Genomic DNA, 22,871 nt, shown 5'->3' on the forward strand with positions numbered 1-22,871 from the left:
GCCTACTGTGAGTCCTTTTATAGGCTTCTTTTTTGTTCAGTGCCCATTTATTCATCTGAGCTGTCTGCCTACCATAAGTGCCCTTTTATCTATTCACTGTGCATATTGTAGACTGGAAGAAGCCTGTACATCAAATGAATTAAAATGAGAGGGATGCTATGGGTGACTGGTGATCACCCATCTCCATGGCCAAGGTTGTCAGCAGTGTGTCAGACCTTATTGGATGCAGTCTGCGCTGTTCTATTGCCATCAATTCATTTCTTTGTTCAGGGAGTCTTGTGGAATAGTTTCTGTATGCTGTTATTGATTTGTACTTTATAAACGGCCTGAATGAACAATTATTGAGCATTCCATTTTAGCATTTTAAATGGTTGATAATCTGACATCACACGGAATGCGGGCGTGCTACATCTGCAGGTTATGCAGTAGCCTATATGTTGGTTCCTCTGCCGTAGAAAAAAAAAATCTGTGATATTTTCTGTCAGCTGTACCAGCTGAAACAAAAATTACTGAAAGGAAATATTGAAGTGCTGTTAATTGGCTGCATCAGAAGAATTCTGCCTTTTGTGAAATTTGTTTAGGCAGCTTTGAAAAGGGCAGTACAACTGCAAGGACTGGATTGAGATTTCTGGTTCAGCATTGTTATTAACAAGCTGCAGAATCCAGCAGTTGTCCTGGGCTTCCTGTGTGACCCAGACTACTTCCTATCATCCCTGGCTAATGGTCATTTGCTTGTGTGTCTGTTCTCACTGCCTGTGCTGATGGTGAGCAGGCCAGGGCTCTTCTCTACTGTCTTGTCCTAGAAATAGCTTTCCGATATGTTCATTTTAGCACTGATTCTGCTAGATACCTCTTTACTGTAAATATGGTCTTGTATGTATTATTTGTTCTCTTTTAGCTCATGTGATTTGTATTTAATCTGTCATTCATATATAGGGCGACGTAGCTCAGGAGGTAAGACCGATTGTCTGGCAGTCGGAGGGTTGCCGGTTCAAAGTGTCCTTGAGCAAGACACCTAACCCCTAACTGCTCTGGTGAATGAGAGGCATCAATTGTAAAGCGCTTTGGATAAAAGCGCTATATAAATGCAGTCCATTTACCATTTACCATTCTGTATTATCCTTGCACTTAGCTACGCATGAGCATCTGAATCAAATACAGTAGAAATAAGCGGCCAAAGATGGTGCATCACTGAAAGGGAGATGATCACTCTGAAAGCCAAATTGCTTTATTTCTGGTTTTTAACCAATATTTTGTAGGCTATTGTAATTTAGGTGTATGATTCCAATAAATGATTAAAATTAGTGTATTTTCGAAGCATATGTTGGAAACATTTCAGTTCTGAATGGCCTGTTCCCAATGCATTGTCTCTTGGAGGTTCTGATTTAATAATTATTAGGAATAAAGGAGAACAGCTGTCAGCGTGTTTAACTGCTTTGAGTGCTGATGCTACAGTATCAGCTACAATGGTTTGGGTATTTTGGTTTTAACCATTGCAGGTTTCAGTATGGGAAGGGTTTTGTGGTCATACTCAAGGCAGTTAACACAAATGGTAGCAGATGTGCTTATCCTGTGAATGGAACAATAAAAAAAAATAAAACCTAAAATGTTCCCTCCGCACAGGTGACAGTTCTCTGGTTTGGGTCTAATGTGCATGAATTTTGTTAGTTGTACTCTGGTGTCTTCACTGTTATTCGTTCATTCAGTCACTCATAACCTGTGCTGTGAAACATGCTCACAGAAATGTAAAAGTTGCTGGCAGATCTTCTTTTCTGGGGATTTTTTTGTGTGAAATGTCTTGTGGGTGGTCTGGGTGAGCAGTATACAGATGTTTTCATGTATTTTTTTTGTCCCATAAAATGTATGAATGACTAAGCCCTGAAGAAGTCTTGCTCTTGTATTGTTTGCCGTAATGGAAGTCCGTATATCCTGCTACTGAGCTGGGCTCTACAGAGCCATCAAAACATTTAAGGGGAAACATGAAAGTCTTGGTGTGGGTGACATTTTGCAGCTGCTTTTGATGGGTATTGTATGGGAAGAGTGAAGAGTACTACATTCTCGGTACCTTTATCCCATGATTTTGGCTGTTACTATGTTTTTAAGAATGGAGCCGCTCTGTGGACAAAGAGCTGTCTGTACAAGTCCAAAGCCATGGGCCCTGAGCCATGCTCCGCATTGTTCCAGGCTCATTGTTGCCAAATCCTCAGAGAAAGAAATCTACGCACCTCAGGAGTCACTTTTTGTTTACAAAAGGCACATGGGGTGAATTTAGAGGGATTAATTTCTGCCATTCCTCTCTGAGAAGCACATGGAGTTTAATTTGTTAATGGTCTTTAAAGAATAAATATTGACCACGTGTCAATGTCCAGATGGCACTGTATATATTTTAAGATCTGGTAACAAAATGGCTAAAGGGTCATCATGCCCTGGCAGGACCAAAAGGTGATTGTGAGGGGCTAGTAGCTCAGTACTGTATTTCAGAAGACGTAGGCTACTAGGCAAAAAAAGTTTAGTTTAAGTTTTAGTTTTTTTGGTGATGCAGTCTCTTGATCACAGACCACAGCTGAACTTTATTAATGTTGACTCACTTCAGTGTGAATAAGAGCATTTGGAATGAATGCTGTGTTGGCTTAATTTCCCTGGTTTGTGACCTGAGCAAGATGTTGAACACGCAGTCTGTGGTAAAGAGGTGAATTAAGTGTGCCACTGAAGCCCTCTGGCAATACAAACGGCTTCGCTGATGATGTAATGAGAACAGTGGCGGTCATTTCCCAAGGGTCATTTCTGCTGAAATAAAAGGAAATTCATTGTTTTTTCTACAATAACAGGGATATTTTATTTAATAAAAAGCCACTTGCTGAAATTATGAGGAGGTCAAAAATTGGGAAACCAAAAAAAGCCATTTCAGCTTGTACTGGCTTTCATCAGAAACTTTTACAGCCAGTTCTTGTTCCAGAGTTCAAGACTTGTTCCAGAATGTGATTGGATATTTCTGACAGTGTGATATAAAGCAACCATTACCAGGCTCTTTATTGTTATGTCCAGTTATGGCATTTTCATGTTGTAATCTCATTGTGGATGATCAGAGGATTGATTCCTCATTATGCTGAAGGTTGGGCTCCAACTGACCTGGGGTCAGTGGGGGTCTGTTTATCTGGCAGATGAATGCTGAGTTTCCCACATTGCAGACCAGAAAAGTGCAGTCACCCTGATTTGATGGTGGTTGAATTGATAAAGCTTCAGAATTATTCCCCTTGATGTCTAATGGAATTTGTCATTTATTAATTTTTGGAATAAAGAACCCTTTAAACCCCTTGTCCCTTTAAAAGTCATGCTGGCGTCCCATTTTGTTGAATTACGGTTATTTGACAGCCCTAAATTCTGCTGGCGTTTTGTCACGTAGGCATGCTGTGCATTTGGCCTCAGGCGTGTTATCTGCTTTAAAGCACCGTCACATACAACATTCAGAGCCGCACTGCTTTACATAATGCTGATCCAGTGGATGAGAAAGATCTGGGAGAATGTTGTCTCTGCTCTCAAAGGGACTTTACCCCCCTGTAGCACTACTGCAGTCACACAGAGAAAGGTTTCGCTTCATACATGAGGTATTGCAAGGTCAGAAGATTTTGGACTTCTCTAGTATGCGTGGACACCCCTTAAGGAATAAAATGTATCATTCTCATTTCCCAGGTTCCGTGGTAATCTCTTGTAGACTTAAGTTTGTTGCTACATCTATTCTGAGGTCTATTTGACCTCTGTGGGAGGGAATATTTGGTATGAATTTTGTAGAACAAACAACTGGTTCCACAGAAGAATTCTTCAATTTTTTCCACACTTACATCAGTGTGTGGTTTTCTTTCTGTAATGCATGCGTGATAAACAGTTTTTTATTATCAACATGTTTTTCCCCTTTTATCCTTTATTTTGTAGACATATATGGCCTCAAAGCCCTTAATGACATCTACCCTGAACCACTTGTAAAATGTAGACTAGCCCATATCACTGCTTTCCTGCTGCCTCATCTTGCATGGACTGTGAAGCCAGTGGCATTCTCTCTGCCAAGATGCCTTACTGGGCTTTTCTCCCTATTTTGGCCACAAACTTTGTGAGGGGGATAACCGTACATCTGGGACATCCACAAGTTTATGTGTGCGCGTGTAGCTATATGTGGGGGCGTAGTTCGGATGGCAGACCTGATTTTTTTTCTAAAGAACATTTCATTTTCAGGGAATCTGCACTATAATCATAGAAATCTGCATGCAGAAAGTGTCTTTTGACACGTGCGTACAGTTTTCACAGATGAAACCCAGGCAGTCGCTCCTGTGGCTCTATTTATAGCTGGTTTGTGTGAGTGCCTTTGTTCCTCTAAACTGGAGCCTTCCTTCTCGCTCCTTCAGCTATTTTTTCACCTTCGCTGAATGTATTACAATAATAAATATTCATGGGTGTGAGAAATGCGAAATCCCTCATTCCGGATAAATTGTGTTTGTTCCCTTTTCCTCAAACCATCTGTGATTTGTTGAATAATCTGCTCGGATGTACTCTGATATTTTTCTTGTACACATGAAGAATGGCTGCGTGGCTGCATTATGACAGTAATGATATTGCTTATTGATGACACGTGTTCCATAATAAAGATCTCTCTGGTTTGACTCCAGGTTTGATTTGAAGGTAGATTGAGCGTGCTCCGCATAAGGAAGGCGCTGAAATCCATTGGCTGGAAAACTACGGACTGCTTCACCAGCGAGGCTGTGGCACTCACAACGCCAGAGTAGCGCACCCGAGCCCTGTGTCTGCTCACTGAAATTGCCTGCCATCGCCTTCAAGTTGGGGAACAACTGCCCTAGGCTTTTCTGGGTGATGCAAGGGGACAGAATGTTAGACAAACAGGTCCGTGGGTTGAATTTGAAGAAGTTTCTGCTGCTACATTCCTGGCCTAGGTATTGTCTGTTGGTGAAATATTGCTTCTGGGTGAACCGCTCGTTCAGTGAGTCTCTCAGTTGTTGAGAAAGTGAAGGCCACCGCCGTATTGAGGGGTGCCCCCTCCAGTTGCAGCTGGAAGTTTTCATAACGTCTGGGCAGCTCCCTGGATGTGAAGCGCAGCTCTGAGCACTGAGGCCTGTGTAACACGGCTCAATAATACTCTCCTTCTCTGGGGTGCTGGTCTGGGGCCAAGTTATGTGGAAATGCGATAGCGGCGTCTGCCTAATTGGTGCCCCTTACCTAACAAACCACACAGCGTGTAGAAAGCAAAGTGACCATGCGTCCTCCCTCTCCCTCCCTCTCTTTCCCCTCTTTCCCTGCTCTTTTCCCACCCACTGTCGCTTTCTCTTTCTCTACCTCATTTCTCTTGCCTCCAGCCTCTTATGCCCCAGCACCCCGGCCCCCCAATGTCGCTCTGTATCTTTACTGCTGTGTTCTTTCCCAAATAGTCAAGATATCATCCATTGCCCCCTACTTCCATCAGAATCTGTGCTTCTCAGTATTTTAGTTCCCCCCTCCTTGTTACTGACAGCAGAACAGTAAATCATCCCATCAGCCTCATCTTCGTTTCCTCCCAGCGCCTAAACCTGTGACTCCTGAGGCTCAGATCGAAGGTCTGACACGAAAGCACGCTTTGCAGAACTCTACAGCCTTGACTCACTCCGCCTGTGTAAAAAAAGGTCCAAGCTTTTCTTGTTCTCTGAACATGACCCATTGGAAGGGGCTTCCAGGAGAAAATGCAGGGTTTTTCTTCATGTATCATTCATGTTTGACTCCTCTGTCGATTTTACATCTGTGTGTCTAGTCTCTACTTTTTTACCAAAACAAATTTGGCTGTGATGCAGTTGTCCTTGTACATTTGCTATCTCTGTCATTATTACTGTACATGACCGCTGGCATAATTTATTCACATGGGGAAGATGAAATTTTTTAATTGAACGGGTCAGATGGAGAGAGAATCATTTTTAAGTTCTCACCAAATGGCAGCTGATGCTTTTGATCTATCCATGATCCTCATACTTGGATCCTGGATAAACTGGGGTGGGGAGCAGGGGATATCTTTATTAATCTGCATCTGGTGGAAGTTTTTACATTGCTGCTTATTCATTTTATAGGTGTTAAAAACACACAAACTACCGTACTCTCAGATGAAGCAACAACATGTTATTGGTTTATAGGTAGCTAAATAAATCTAAGCCCTGAAATTTTCACTCTTTTGACTGGGCCTAATAGGACCTTGCTCAAATGAATACATACTAATACTAATTCATGCTGAAAAGTGAAGCTTTGTGGCCTTTTCTTTTTCTGTCCATGCACAGTACCCTAATAACAGTACTGTTTCTTTTTTAGCCTATAATTTTGTCAGCAGGGTCTTTTATATCGTGTGTACATGTATTTGGTTGTGTTACGTGTATAGCTGCTTACCTGATTTTACACTTTCAAGACAAGATTTATTCATGCCCTGTTTCTGCACTAGTTTGGTACAGATGTAGCCTGTAGCAGATGTCCTGTGAGAAGAAGCGAGGGAGTAAAAATGAGAGGAATTTATACAGAAAATTACTGCTGAACTATTAGCCTACCTGTTGCTGTGAAATGGAGAATCTTGATGACTTGTGCTGTCTCCAGACATATTCGAATGCTGATGATAAAAAAACAGATTCCTGTCTCTTATCCAGTCTCTAGAAATCAGTTGATTTAATCAGTGTGGTTTCACATTCATTAATGTTGCTGTGAATTTCAGGAGAGAAAATACATATTTAATGCCGGTTAGTTATGATACAATACTTCATGAAATTGTCTTAGAGTTCATCAGTGCACTGTTTTTCTGAAAATGCCTCTGACTGTTGAATGTTAATGGTGCCATAGAAGAAAATCTGCCAATATCCTGTCGACATTTGCTGTCAAGACCGTCGGCATGTCCAGACCTATATTTAAAATATAACGGCAAATGCTAATTTCCTAGTGGGATAGAACTGCTGGTTATTAAATATTGAAGGTTTATTGCAGCAGGGAGCTTGTACAGTGAGTTATGCTAAAGCTGTTTTATGAAGCATAGGCCTACTTGAAGGGGAAAGGAAATGAGTGGATATTACTGACTATGGAACTGAACTTATTCTTTTTGAAAGGATTTACAGAGATTAATGGGAGATTTAAATTAGATGAATTGGATCTCTGTATTGTTTAGAGGGAGCTTCACACAGGCAGCCCTTTGTTAGTTTTGGTGATTATGTTTATATGTCTAACATAACAGACGGTGATGGAAAGGAAGATATGAAATGGTTCTGTAAGTCTCTGGAAAAATAACATCCGCTCCATTTCCCTTGTCGGAAATGGGAGCTTATGGATTGTTTGTGAGAGTTTACCTCTCGGTGTCCGGAGCCATGAATTTGGCTCCTGGGATTTGGTTGCTTCCACTGGTTCAGTTCTGGGTCCACTGAGCTGTGGGCCAGAGCACCATTCTGCCAGTGTGGAGGGTTTCATTTCACATCTCATCTCTTAGTTTCTCACACTGGTGTCTTATTAAACCCTCCCTCTCTCTCTCCTTCCTCTCCCTGCGGAACTCTCTCTTACTCTCTCTCCCACCCCTTCCTCAGCTCTGTTGTGCTCTGCATTTACCAATGTTGGCCATTGTGAGGATAGCTTTGTGCGTTTCCACTGTACTGATTGTACTGCTCTGACCCTGCTGATTTTAGTTTTCTGTGTCCTGTCCATGATGTCTTATGAACGTCCCGGACCATGCTCAGTATTAAGTGTTGGCTGTTCTGTGTGGAGCGTCTTTTTCTGATGGCTCTGGTTTCTTTCTGCCCCTTGCGTTCCCATCTGCAGGACGACAGTGATGGGATCCCTTGGTCAGAGGAACGAGTGGTGCGCAAGGTGCTGTATCTCTCCCTGAAGGAGTTTAAGAGTGCACAGAAGAGACAGCTGGGTGAAGGCTTGGACCCAGGAATCAAAAGCTCAAATGGTGAGTGAACGCCCCCTACAGGCAAGGGCAGTCAAAATCTAGCCTTGCGGTTCTGTCTTTGATGTTCGGAAAATTACTAGTTGCTGAAACTCCAGACAGCGCAATACCTTCCTTTCAGATCCGTCATGTCTGCTTTCAGATCAGATGAAGCGGTGACACTTTATCTTCACCAAATCTGTGATTATTTGCAGAAGGCTGGAGTTCAGGAGATGTGTGGTCAGCATGCATGCCTGTTTTCCTAACCCTGCACTAGCCTTAAACGATGGACTGCATGAGCACAGCATATCGATGTGATTGACAATTATTTGTAAAAAGATTTAGGATATGGATGCGACCTGACAGCCTGTTAAATGCGTCTTGTGAAATACGATTGCAATCCAGTCAGCAGGGAAGTGATGGTGGGTTTAATGCATGATATAACTGGGTGAGAGAGAGGAGGTGGCTCTGACGACAGGACAGATCTGAGCCACTTCTTTCAAACCACTCTAGTCTGATTGCAGGTGCTTTGCTCTCAGTCTCCAGAGTGGAGCATCACCTTTTCTCCGGTCTTATCAATCACTGAAAGCCTTCTGTGCTTCTGATAGCCGCCAGGATAGTGCCCTTCTGATGGGTCAGATAAGCTCTGCCCAGCCTTTCCTTACAGCAGCACACAGGGGGAATAGACGTGTTTGTAGTTAAGAGTCTATATGGAGGCTCTGCTGTGTGTTGCTGTACCCTCATCCTGCTGCCTGTGTAGGTGAATTCAGCGCATCACTTCCTCTCTCACCTGTGCACATTCTTCCACCTGATGGAATGCAGCAAAGTAGTGGAGCTCAGTGGCAAGTGCCTCGAGGGAGGGGGCTACACGGGTACTCCACATTTCATTATGAACGCACTGAGGCCTTTCGCAGGTGTTCATTTTAGCGATAAGCTGGCGTGTGCATGAATTCGGCCCAGTAAGTGCGCATATGTATTCCCCACTGTCCTCGCCACTCGAGTTTAATGCGCGGTACATCTCCATCTTCCGAACCGAATGATCCTTTTCACATTTTACAATTTGTTCAGGTTATCGCATTGAATTTAACACCGCAGCAGTTTTGTTTGACCAAGGCTAGTTCAGTGCAGTGCGCTCCAGGGTCGAAGGCAATGCAGGCTCGTGGTAATGGGTAGCTTGCAATGTGAAAGGATACAACAGAAGCAGAATGGCAAATGAGTGTCTTTGTTAAGCACTGTTATATCTGTCGGACCAACCCAGTGATACTTTCAGTTCTAGTGGTCAGTGACACTGTTTCCGATGTGCAGCATCCATGGCCGTTGAAATAAAATATGCATTCAGGGCTGGCCTGGTTGTTGTGAATCAGGCAAACATTTGAGGTTGGAGCGGGTATCCAGCATTCATGGTCTGTCATGTTGTGCCATGCGGAAGGCTTGAGCCCCACTCTGTCCGCAGTGGTTTCTTGACTTCGCAGCAGTCAGATGTTGAACCCGACTGAATCCATGATCACTACCAGATGTGGTCGTGATCATGGATCATGATTTAAATTGTATTGTCAAAGCAAACCAAGCCTGGCCAATTGCAGGAAGTGCCATACTGGAATGCTAATCTTTCGAACATTTACTATCCCAAACTGTTGGTCAAAGGACACGGTTCTCATTTTCAGAATGTGACCATAAATAGTGAACTTTATCTATTGTCTGTGTGTGAACCTTGCCTTCAGGACTGCCATCTGTCTGACCCCCGAACCCAAAGTGCAATTTATTTATGACTGCAGCAGTTGTTGCATTATGTGTCCGTGCCCCTACCAGAGTAACGCCAGTTAGTGCGTGGGTCAGTCTGTGGTTACGGCCATATTTGAATCTCAGGAGGGCAGAGTCTTGCCATGCCACAGATGTCTAATCAGGCTGGGTTAGTGCATGGCTGAGAGGAAGTCACATGGGCACAGTGTGGAAAACTGTGTGCAAACTGTGGCTATAAGCCAGTGGCTTATAATGGATGGTGACCTGTTTTTAAGTGCTGTGAATGTTGATGCTTGGTGTTGAAGGCTTATTAATGACTTAAACTTGAGAAGAACAGAATAGTGTGCATCTGAAGTTTTCTATTGACTGCAGAAGGTACTTTACACTGTATTTTTCCACTGCAGTAGAAACCCAGTATTGTGTCTAGTTCATTTTTAATGCATTCACATTTAGGTAAAAGAGAAATCCCCAGTAACAGAAGACAAAAGCTCCTTTATGCTTGATTAGTCATAACATTTCTGTCTAGAGGGTTAGAATAGGTTTGGTGGAACACAGTGGGAATTATGTCTTGCAGTTCTAAAATTTCTGGCACATGAGAGCCTGTCCTGGATGTAGAAATTGGAGGATGTGCTCCTGTGAGAGAGAGACCTGCTGGGCTGTCACCATGCAGACAGGGAGGCAGACAGGCAGCGAGGCAGAGAGGCAGACTGGCCGCGTCTGTTCAGCAGGAACATGCTGTACCATTACAGCACAGCAGTGTCTGAAATGGGGTGGGGGGTGGGGGGGGGGCTTGAGGCTAGACTGAAGCATCGTGTCAGTCTGAAGTGCCTTCCCTTACATAACCAAAATAACCGGTGATCCTAGCGATGCATTGCCTTATGTATTTACTTGACAGACTTGTATACGCTAGGGGGGCGTTAAATAATTTTTTACATTTTTGCACATCATCCCTTATACTGTTGGACATTTGCTAATTAAATTAAATGAATCTCCAGGAGCTGCTACAGCCGTCGAACGCCATCAGAACCCAGAGACAAGCTTGTCTCAGTCGAATCACCCGTGCTCTATCGCTCCCTTCTTCTCTCTTTCCGTCTTTCTCCCTGCCTCACATCCCACCATCACCTTAAGCCTCCCTCCCCTCTCTTCCCCTCTGTTCTCACTCCTTCCGTTCTCTCGCTGTACTCCGCCTCTCATTTTCCCCTCACAGTTTTTCCTTCCTTTCCCCCTCTTCCTTTCAGTTTCTGCCATCCATCTCCACCCCCCCCCCCGTTTCGGTGGGTTTCATTATGTGCTGGCTGTGCTGATGGATGTGTTGACCCGCGGGCTCTCTGATGGATGGCGCGCCTTGCGGAGGCGTGACGGGGCTGCGCCTCCTGGCTCCTCCGCCTCCCGCCAACGCGGGCCCGTCAGCCGCCGCCGGAACGAGACAAAGGGAGGGCGCCGCGGCGACGGGCCCGCGGAGAGCGCCGCGGCATCTGAGGCGCTCACTTTCAGACGAGCCCTTCTGCTCTCCTGCGAGCGCTCGGAACCTCTCTCAGGAAGGAGGCTGCTGCAGGAGCGGGCCGCTGTGCTCTGTGCTGCGTGCTGGAACCCTGCGGCCCGCGCCGTTTGCACTATAGCAGCGCGCTGTTTGTGTTTTTATCAGCCTAAATGAATTTTTTCTTTGCTGGCGTTTGTCTTTTCTACCAACACGTTGTCAGCTGTATTCTTGTGACAAATTCACTACTTTCGATGTAGCGTCAAACTTCATTGAGTGAGTGGGGAAAGTTGCAACTTCCTTGTCCTCTCATTACTCCACAACGAAGCACACTGCGGTTAGATTGAACATGAGTTTGAAATACTTTATTTTCCCATCACATTAGTCCCAGGGCCCCATTACTGCACATGGCTATGTCTGTTGAGCCAAATCCCCTGTTAGGTGCTTTCTGCCACCTCTTTGGCGAGCAGGTAAGGGAACAGGATAGTCACATATTCACATTGTAAACACACATAAATCTTTTTGACATAAAGGATGTTTTTGTGGATAAATCACCCATCACATGTAATACAATAAGCCCTGGTGGAAGTTGTCATAAGTAACATGTTACTCCTCTCAAAACCTCTGATTGAAACCAGGTTATAGTGCATAAGACAGAGCAGGAGAGTAAGCACTGAGAGAAAAAGCACCCAAATGCTGGACTGGGGCTGTTTTATGATGGTGATTTATGCTGACTGTGTGTGACATTGAATGGAATGTAAAAATGAATCATTGTATTGGCTGGAGTACCACATACATTGCAGTGGTCAGTCATGCTAAAACTTGAATGTGTTCAACTTGCACTTTATGTATGGGTCTTGTTAAAAGAATGTACAACAGGCATGCATTGTTAAACTTGTTCTTTTCTGTATCAGAAAAGTGATCTTTAGTTCAACCTAATTTATATTACCTTTCATTCATGTGTCAGTAGGAGCTTTGAATATTTACACCCCTTTAAAATAATTTACTCTCTATTGAGTGACACCCCCCCCCCCTTTTTTTTTTTTTTTTTTTTTGACATGCTGTGGCTGAGTGCCATGTTTATTTCTACCCCTGGTACTTCCAGCCAAACTTTCCACCAGCTGAATGTTTTCAGGGGAATGAAGGCTGCACTTAATAAAAAGGCCGGAGAGTGTTGGCCTGAGTTACTGTACCACTCTGCGCCTGTTAAGCTCACGGTCAGGTGCGCAGCCTCCGCAGAGCTGGTGTTCCCGGTGACCGAAGTTAGCCTGAAGATTCCACGCTGTGAACAATTGCGTTTGAACGGCTCTGTCTGGACTTGCTCTCTGTGAGGCTGACAGAGGAGTGGAGCAACTGTCTCTGCCCCTTGTGGTTTATGGCTTCTGGTTTGGAATTTAGGGGGTGGGGGTATGTGTGTGTGGGGGTTGGGGGGGGGAGTGCTGATTTGACAAGTTATTGGTTATGAACATGTGCTTGACAGGTATGAAATGGTTGGGCTGGTTATTATTTCAAACAATTTTCATTAAGAACCCATCCGGTGAATTCCGCCTCACTGTTTTGGCAGTCTTCCTGCCTTGTTATTTGTGCCTAATTGGTGTGCAGGTTTATAAGGTTCAGTACATTTTAAATTGGATCCTGTCCAGCAGAAGAATTTTTGGAATGAAAATGAGCCCCTTACAAGAGACCTCAGTGATGTGAATAATTTTTATGCTCACACTTCAAAAACTCCTTGCAAAATTTAAAACTGTCAGAAAGTGTGTACGTATGTGCAAAAGTGCAAAGAATTTTTTAAATGCGAAAATTCCTAAAAGGTAATGTTTACATGGAGTTTTAGACATTTATATAGTTATTGTAATTGTTTATTGCTGTACACACTGTATTAAATTGTGATATGTGTGTGGTATTGTGAACAGTATGGTTATTAACATTAATTCTCCCAGCTCAGAAAAACACCTGCTGATAGTGAGCGCTGTAAGTGATTTATCCTAATTACACTTTCCCTAATTGCCATTCCCTCGACACAAAAACTGTCAAGTTATGCACAGCTTCGAGGGGAAAAAAGTTCAAATCCGGAGTTTCGTAGTTTTAGTTTTGTGCGGGAATAATGTATGCCATGTTCTCGCCTTTTCCATCCGCAGGGTCTTTGTCAAACGGACAGCTGAAGGGGTCGGGATCCAAAGGCGGGTGTCATGGTGGACGTGGTAAAGATGGTGGGTTGAGGGGGTCGTCCCAGAGCACAGATGGCGGCAGTGATTATTCTGAGGATGGACCGGTCAGGAAGAGGTGAGTGCTCCTGACCTTAACCACTGGACCGTGGCCATTGTTGGTTGGGCCTGCATTTTAACCCCCCCTAGCTCGACCCAAACAAAAGAATCTTGTGTCCACTGTGTGGAAATTTTAAAGCCAAATTTGAAGGAAAGAAAGTTGCCATGGATCATTACATAGAACTTTCTCCTCAAGTTTCAGTAGTACATCACTACATCCACAGGGAGCTCTGTCCTTAATGGTGGACTGTTCATCATTGTCCAGGTAATGCATCCAGCTCTGAAATGACCATGGCTCTGGGCTCAGCTCCAGCTAAGGCACATCACAGACCGTGGAAATTAAAATGTTCTCCACTGCCTGTCTACTTCGGCATTAAAAGGGAGGTGTGGGCGTATTTGTGCATCATCCACTTAACCTCAGAGAACTCTGGGTAAGCTTTGATTTTGTCACCTAGGTTTGAACGCTACTTCAGCTGTACTGCAAAATCAGTGGGGCTTGAATAAGGGCGCAATGTACTGAACTGAAGTTATTTGCATCAAAATGCACTCAGAGTTTAAGTGTAAGAGCTTGGAAATGTGGTAACGCTGCCACTGGGCCAGAGAATATGAGCTGCCTTGTATGGTGTGGAGACAAATGCTTTGTTATAAATCTGCCTGAAGTCCTATTTGAACTGGACTTGTAACCCAAATTGAACATAAATCATTGTAAAAGGGCGCTTCTGGATAGGAGTTGGTGCTTATGAAGAGTAGAATAGAACACAGCCACATTTATCCAGATGGTAAAAGTGGTTTTGCGTTTACTATGTTATGCTGTAATGAACATCAGTTATTAAAATAGAATCAGCATGTCAGTCATTTGTAATCAGTGACTTTCAGGCTGGGGGAAAATGTCTTATGAATAATTCACAGAAATGTTAATGCTGTCAAGCACGAGATACAATTAGCTTGTTGCAGTGTAATGTCAACAACTGTTTTGTAATCTATATGTAAATATAAATAAATAATGTAAATAATATTAAAGGAAATGTGAATAGATTTGCTTGTCATGATGTTGTCTCCATGCTGTTCTACCTGCTAAGCCCTGACACAGACGCCCCATAGGCAGCACTGGGGAACGGGCCAGGGGAAGATGCAGGAAGCGCTGTGGCAGATTTTCAGCTGAACATCTATTTAGATTTTGAGCAGATTAGTTTATTATGCTCGGATCTAATAATGTATTAATATGTGCGATTCAGCTGCAGGGCCTGAGCGCTTCCCTCCTACGTCCTCGTGCCCTGTCTCAGGCTAATGGTTTGTGAGAGCCTCCTGAGCGCGGATTTGGCGGTGCGGTGTGGAAATGCGGAAAGTAGGATGCTTCGCTCCGCGGAGCCGTCTCTCCAGGTCCTGGCCGTTTCTGGCCATGGTTCTGGCTGTTGCAGTGTCTTCTGGGATGCTGGAGAAAGCACTGTTTGTTCAATGATGAGGGAGCCGAAGTCCAGCCAGGAGATGAGGGGGTTGTGGAATGGTGAGGCGGGCGCAATCTACCCTGACATGACCGGCCGACCTCTGTCCAAGCCTGGAGCTGATGGGCCTCTGGGAAAATGGCTCCGTGGGTGCTGTGTGAGGGCCAAACTCGAGATCCGTGCCAAGTAATACCCAAGCATCCGTGTTTCTGGCTATTTTCCTCCTGAATTTTCCCACACTGGCGTACTTTTTCTTTAACGTTTGCACAAAAAAGACAGAAAGAGGATGGAACAGCCACTCTGGGACCAATAGCAAAACACTAGCCCAGGAGCTGCAGCGAAGACTGGCCATTCATTTTAGTCAACAGCTTAGTATTCTTCATGAAGTCAGAGGGCAAGTGAGCATCAGTGTTTTCAGATGGGAGAGCATGAGGCCCAGGGAGCAGGGACAGCTGGGCAAAGAAGCCCAAAAAGAGTGCTTTTCCTCACCCACCAGTCCTCTGGACATCTTGTGACTGCTCATTAAACGGGAGGTGTCACATTAATTGTGCAATTGAGCTGGCTGCTTCCTGTTTTCCAGAACATCCGTTTGACCTGAAAAGGACAGATTCCCTGTAGAGAACTCTGCAGTGCTCTCTCAATGCAGGAGAGCATTAATGTTGGTCAAGATGCTGCATTTTATACCTGCTTCCCTTACAGGAGACCGTGTGGAATTAATTAGCTTTGAGCTCTGGACCTGAGGTTTGCGGATTTGAATCCCGTTGAAGTATGATGCTGCTGTTTTTCCCTTGTGAGGGGTTTCTAAATTTCCAGGTGTATGAATGGATAGGGATATTCTGTTAAATGTACATTGCCTTGGATGATGACATTGCTAACAGGATGAGAAAATGCCTGGGATGCTTCCATATCAAGAAAGAAATAATTAATGGCAGTATGCGGTAGGGTCATTCATGTTCTCATCTTCGTTCAGAGGTCCCCATTGGAAATATATGTACACAGAGTGTTAGCTTGGTACCATCAAGTCATCCTCACAAGAATGACGGAAAAGGAAATAATTAACGGTGAATCTCTTGATTAGAGACGAAAATGTATGTGCCACGTAGAGTAACATTAATTCAGCTTAGGAAACATGGGAGGAAAAGGTAGAAGGGGTTGATTTATACATGTAAACACTGCTCTACACTGTTTAGTGAAACATAGCTCAGGGAAAGGGAAAATGGTAATTAAAGCTACTTTTGTTTATGGTCCTTCCCAGGGAACTGTCTTTGTTCCAGAGATGATGAAAAATGAAAATAGTATGTTCCTCTGGGGAATGTCTTAAAATGTGGTTTTCGTGTATTGAGTTTTATGTTCCCGTTTTCTGGCTTGTTTGGTTGTCCTCTTATTTCTCGGCACCATTCCAGTCTCTCATGCGTCTCCCTGTGTGTTTCGGGGAGTTCCTTGTTATTCTCAGACTCTTGGCTTAAAAATATCTTCCCGTCTAAGCACAGCTTCTTTTTCCTTTTTAAAGGAAAAAAAAAACCGTTTCTCTTTTATTAGGGGTTAGAGAGCCACAAAGCCCTTAGTTTTGACCACATGGTTATGGTTTCAAATCCTGGTTTGGGCACCGCTGTTGTATCCTTGAATAATGCACGCCATTGCCGTCATAAATTCACAGCTGTCTGAAGGAGCAATACGTAAACCCTGGTTAGCACATGAATAGTATGTCTTTAAATATTTTCCCATTATTCTGCTTTGTTCAGCTCCGTTACATGTGTATGCATATGCATCATAAAATGTTTTATAGCACAGTAACCTGGACTGCGGGGAAGTCTCTTGTGAATATGTCCTGTAGTTCTGTGTTGTGTGTAAATGAACGGATTAGACAGTCAGAGTAACTGGTGCTGTGGCAGAGAAACTCCTAAGAAAATGTCAGTAGGCAGTGCCTGTCCATGGCAGAGCAGAGCAGTGCTGTACCTGATCCCGGTATTCTGATGAGCGCTGGATCCCAGCATCTGTTTGGATTAGTCAGGCCTGTCTGTCTGTGCATTCTGAGGAAGGTCCTGACCGTTAATGCATTTTAACGCTTTTAACTCCCGTTCTGGCTGTATGCATTTGATATGCCTTTGGCACGTTGCTCCTGCTTCCTTTAATTCTCACACTGCGTTCTTGAGTAGCTCCTTGACCTTGAGATAGAGCGAGTGAAATAGTCTGTTTTCTGAAGCTCATTTGGTGAAGTCAAAGAACAGCCTATGCGGTACATTCTTTAGCAGAAATTGTGTAATTCTAATGCAGATGTGATGCCAGTTTTGAGGTTTGCGGTCTTTACTGACCTTATGAGACCATCTGTACTTAACAGTTTTAATTTCAGATGCCTATGAACATTTATTTGTATGAAAAATAATGCCCAATGGGGCATTCCAATGTTAGCATTCTCTCATTTACCCACAAATGTGCTGTCTGATATGTCACTGTATTGCTTTTGTCACAGGATATTTACCATGAAATTTATATTTTCTGGAAAACAGCCCATCAGTATTTCAAATTGAACCTAGGGGAAAGCCGTTAGTTGAACTTGGAAGAACCCAAGCAACCAAGCTTGCATGAAAAAATGTTTCTCACAAGACAGATTTATCTGTGCTTCTTACTGTACACCCAGCCAAACATTTGGCTTGGGATTAATTTTCCTCAGAACAAGTCTGGGAACCATTTAATGATCATGATATGATCATTCAGCGGTTGGATTACAGGACTAAAGCATAGCGATAGATGCTGCATGTATAGGTTGCAATATTACTACTGTGCCCTTGATTAAAATGTTTTATATTCACTGGACTGAATAGACTACAGTATGGAGATGGTGGGCTGTTTGATCTGGTTTGTTTAGATTTGTGTTGTACTGTTGCCTAAGCATAAACAGTGATTCATACATGCCCTGATGACCTAATGGACTGTGAATAAATGTTATAAATACACTTTGCATTACATATTGATTCTAAAAGTAGCATACTAAACAATAGTACAAAGAATAATGATGCTACTATCTGTCGCTTATCCCTAATCAATCATACAAGCTTCTGCAGCTCTTATGCATGCTGAATTATTCATTTATTAATTTATATGGCTGGCACTCTAGTCCAAGGGAACTCCGGAAAGCATTACAAATCACCGTACAGAATGCAAACATGGCAAATAATGATATGCAATATAAGCAGTAGCTCACATCTATGTGAAAAGACATGGTTCTGTCCTATCCAGTTAAAATGCAAACCCTTGGTAACTCTTACTGATGAAAATGAAGGAACATCAGGGATATTTTGGAAGGTCAGGTGTCCCTGTTGAATAGGAAAAGAGCTGCAGGTTTTTCTGTGGTTTATCTGAAAAATACACAGGTCCGGGTGAGTGAATTGTGATTGGTTAGTGATGAGTGATTGATTTTATTTTTTTTCCAAGTAAGATATCCATTGGATGCATTGCTTCTGTGCTAATTTAGTTTCGTATTACACTTTATAGTTATTATTTTATCAGATATGGGCAACTTGATTCAGTGCACATTGGTTGCAGTTTGAGATCCTGTACATGGTACCATTGTACTACTTTTGCTTATTTCACTATCTAAATGGTTAATACATAAAACTATAGGCTATATGAGTCTCCAAGGGTTAGGAGATAGGGCCATCTGCTAAATACATATTATAATCTGCCTTGGCAACAGAGAATGAGTCTGTTCACAGCAATCACATAGCTGCTCTCTCTTAGGGGACATGTGTTCTGTGATTCAGTCTTAGGGGTATGTGTACTGTGTGTTTTGGGCACAGAATGGCTGTGACCTATCCCACATAAGGATGTTCTGATATCTTAAACACATTCTCTACCATATATTATCTGTTCTTAAAATAGAAGAGGGTGTGAGAAAGGAAGTATTCTGGCATGTTCTTCACATTGATTCTGAAATCACTCTAGAGGCCCTGTAGCTGAGCTAAAGCAAACTCTAGAGAGAGTCACTGTCTTCAGCGCAAGACAAACCAGGTTGCATACATAGTCACATAGTCATAGAGTGATTCATAGTGATTTGAGTTCATGCCCTGTTTGATATTTGAATTCATGGAAAATGCAAAGCAGTTAAGTGAAACATGAAATTTGTGTTTGTTCTTTCAAATGGAATACCTCCACCTGAGCGTATAGTAGGGTCTGAACCCAATGCAGGTCGGTTGGTGATTGAGCTTTGCTTCCATTGGGGCTCGCATAACTATTGATCATGATGCGCATTTCATTTCTGTATTTGTGAAGAGTATATAGACTACCAATAGGTGATAAGCCAAATATTTTAAGGGTTCAGTTAATACTCATGCATTTAAGGCAAGGACAGTTGTGTTTTATATTCATACTGTAATATCCCATTATACCGATAGATACGTTTGCTTTAGCAATTTATATTGAGGACCCTGTTCAAAGGTGCAAAAGTAGTAGACCACAGGGATTCAAACCTGCAGCTTTCTGGATATTTAGCTGGTGGACAACCACTATACAGTCTGGTTAATGTCCGGGTCCTTTGTCATCAATTTATAATCCAGACGTCAACCAGACATGTATAAACTCTGGTATAAGGCTTTTAGAGGATCTAATGAGCTATGCTTTTGATTGGAACGGGACATGTGCTGTACCAACTGAATGGATTGCAGACGAATGCGGCTCCGTTGGGGTGAATATTAATGCAGTGTGAATTTGTTTGTACGCTGACAGACTCTTTCACACGCTGTGCAAAACCAGACAGGCAAAACCGCTCAGAGCTGAGCCTATTTGAACATCCGCCTTCAGTTTAAATCCATACAGGAGCAGGAATGTTCCTCTGTGGTGTAAGGTGAGTGATGCGTGATTTGAAAACAAGGTATTTTTGGATCTCTTATTTTTTTGGACATCTTAAATCCATATAGGAATGTACCTCTCCAGTGGCAGGTGAATGATGTGTAATGTGATAACTAAGTATTGATGGATCTCCTAAAAGATTTAAGACAAGGTACCAGCTTTGTGTCCATCCCTAAGATTCCTTAGAGATTATCCAAACAATAGGGGTATTAACCCAAGCATCCTGGCCAAGTTCCAAATGTGGCTCTCAATCTGGTCATCTAACCATCCTCTATCAGGGGTTGAAAAATCACTTGCTAAAAATAAAATAATTGCCTTTATTTTGTCCTGCACTAGTAGTGTGATGCTCCAGAGCCTGAATGTTTACTGGTAACTCCTTTTTGGGGCCACAGATTAATGTAGTTTGCAGTTAGTTGCGATTACTATTGAATTCTGTTGGATTCTGCCTTTATTAGGTTAGCAGGTCGGAGGTCCAAATGCCCAAACCACAGATCAGAAATATGACAGCAGAGTGGAGCTGAGATGTATGCTTTTGCATTCTTTTCTAGTTGTGGACATTTTTGCTTTTTTTGGTGACTCTTTATGATTGATGCTTAGCCTGTTTTCGTTTCTGCTGCTCTCTGCCAAGTAGAGCAAAAGAGAACACATGCTCTGGCTGATTTTTCCAAGCTTCCAGCCTAGTTAAACTTTGGATGGGAAATTTTATAAACTATTTCCTGCCATTGCATCAAACTCACCCTATTTGGTGTCTTCGAGCTGCTGGGTTTTCGGGGGATTTCAGTTCATTAAAAAATTCTGCTTGTAAGACTCAGCTTGTGGCTGAAAGGGTCTGCCAAATACCTAAATTGTAAATTGCTTGTTTTTATACAAGAGCGAACATTCAGGAAATTTTGCGAACCTCTGAGTTTGTGAAGAAAGTGTGGACCAAGTTTGTGTTGTTATTTTTTTGAAGGGTACAGCTTGGTTTTTTTACTGCTTGTATGTGCATGCAGTTTTGCAGTGTGTATTTGGACTACCCAGAGGACAACCAGAGGACTACCACATGCCCCTACAGTCAATTGGCTATCTCTCACCTTCCCTACCCACTGTGCTTGCCTAGGGCCTCATGGTAAGGGAGAAATGAGTTCTATATTCTCGTTTATTCAGTAGAGGTTAAATAAAAAATAAAAATTATAGCTGGAGGTTGGAACAGACGCAGGGTTCAGTTGCTTCCTGCGGTGTGATATTTCAGAGATCTGGGCATGTGACAGGTTTGCTTCCTATAAGCCCAGATGGCCTCCACAGTGTGCCCACTGTGAGCCCAGGCAGGTGTTGGCCAGGCATGTGCCTGAGCTAAAAGAAGCAGGACGCTGAGCAGGGGCAACTGAATGTAGCTAATGCACCTATGTCTGAAAGCGATTTTTCAGAGTGTTCCTAACCAGCATTTATTTTTGAAAACAATCCCCAGCCTTGGTAATGATACAGAGCTTGTGTCTGCAAGGTGCAGGATATGGGAGATGGCAACCCCAATTTTCTGAAAATAACACTTTCTATGAGCTAAGTTTTCTTGAAGGGCTTTTTGTGAGTGAAATCTACGTTGAGTTGCAGAGTTTGTTGATCCTCATAAACATTTGGTGTGGAGCAGACCTTTTTTCTTAGGAGGAGATGGATAGGATTATTCCAACAGTCGTCCTCGGGGGTTTCGATTGTCAGCCATATTCCGGGGCCTCTTGGGTCAAAGGTTAAGTAGGAGGTCGAGGGATAATGGCCGTCTCTGGCAGGTCCGATAAATTCCAAGCAAGGTCATGTGTTGTATGGTGGAGGGGTTGGTGGAGGCTTTGGAGTGGGGGTGGGTGCTGGTGGTTGTGCAGTGGGGTATGTCTGATCTTGGCCATGGCTGTAGAATTTGGTTGGCTTCACAGTTTCATTGTGTTAATCTTTGGGCAAACGTCACATCTAAAAATACAGTGATAGATAGCCTGAGAGAGAACGGAGGAAAATCCTGGTGCAGATACTTACATTTTATTTTTGTTTCACAGGGTCTTGAATGGTATTTTTATGACGGAAATGTGTTACCTGGTGTTTGTTTGCATTTTTCGTCATGTATTTACTTTAACTCTTGCAGGTTGAAACTTAACTGAGTCTTATTACTATTGACTGTAGAATAGCCTAATTGGTGTGTTTACAGAATTGTCATCAAAGCATCAAAATTGAACATTACGACCAAAAAGAAGTGTGCATGATTTTGAAGTTGGAAGTTAGGCCTACTTGTCGGTTCTGTTGAAATTCATGGTCAATCAATCCTTTTTTTTGTGATATTGTGACTGTCATGTTAATGTTTAATTAGCTCTCATTGCATAGTCAAAAGCTTGTAATTACCAGATTGCGTTTAATTGCTGTTTATCAAGTAAAATATTTGGGCCATCAAAACAGTAAAGCACAGTGGTTATAGGAGCGTGTTTGTAATCAGTTTGAATAGATCAGATCCAATAAAGCAGGTTTGATTATCAGATAAGGCTCTGCTGTTGTACCTCTGAATAATGTAGTTTTTTTAAACTACTTTAATAGATTTCTATCTGCATAAATGGATAATGTGATAAATGCTCCAAGTCATCCTTGAGAAGCGGTAAAAAAATGCTTGTGTTTAGGCTACATGCTGCTTACAGTCTACTTCTAGTAAAAGGTTGGATTATGTAGAATGATGTTAATAGGTTCACATCTGAAGAGCATGGCCACATATGCAGTTTGGAGTCTGTTAAAATAAATCTGTATAGGCTATGTCTTGTGGAAGAAAATATAGGCTAATAAGTATGAAAAGGCAAAAAAACATACTCAGGTATGTTTAGAGTTTGTAAACTATGACTCCCCCCCATGTAGTTGTATTGGAACAAGCTCATCTCTGAGCAGTACCCAACCTAATTAAATTTGATCTTTTATCTAACAAGCTTTGGTGTTTCCATGGGACTTCTTCTGGTCATATCCCACAGAACTCAGAACTATAACTACAGTATGCAGTGTTTGTGCTAATCAGTAGAAGCTCTTTTTACATACCCCTTAGGGATGCAGAAAAAGGGGATTGTCTGTTTCATATTCAAATATAAGTATTCATCAAAGGAAAGGAAAGCACCAATATATATGTAATATATACTGTTCTATAATTCTATATTTTCCCTTAAACACTTGCTGCTGTCATAAAAACGGTA

At 42.8% G+C, this 22,871-nt stretch overlaps 1 protein-coding gene across 2 annotated transcripts in view; it reads left to right on the forward strand.

Moving 5' to 3' along the window:
* The window catches only part of LOC135260943 (protein Jumonji-like), a 93,331-nt gene that overhangs the window by 34,092 nt on the left and 36,368 nt on the right, over positions 1-22,871 (forward strand). For both annotated transcript variants that reach the window (XM_064346699.1, XM_064346707.1), the window contains exons 2-3: positions 7,810-7,945; positions 13,277-13,421. In XM_064346699.1, coding sequence (XP_064202769.1) covers positions 7,810-7,945; positions 13,277-13,421 — 281 coding nt within the window. The remainder of the gene's footprint in view (positions 1-7,809; positions 7,946-13,276; positions 13,422-22,871) is intronic.

This window comes from Anguilla rostrata, chromosome 1, assembly GCF_018555375.3.
Source record: "Anguilla rostrata isolate EN2019 chromosome 1, ASM1855537v3, whole genome shotgun sequence".
Taxonomy (NCBI): domain Eukaryota; kingdom Metazoa; phylum Chordata; class Actinopteri; order Anguilliformes; family Anguillidae; genus Anguilla; species Anguilla rostrata.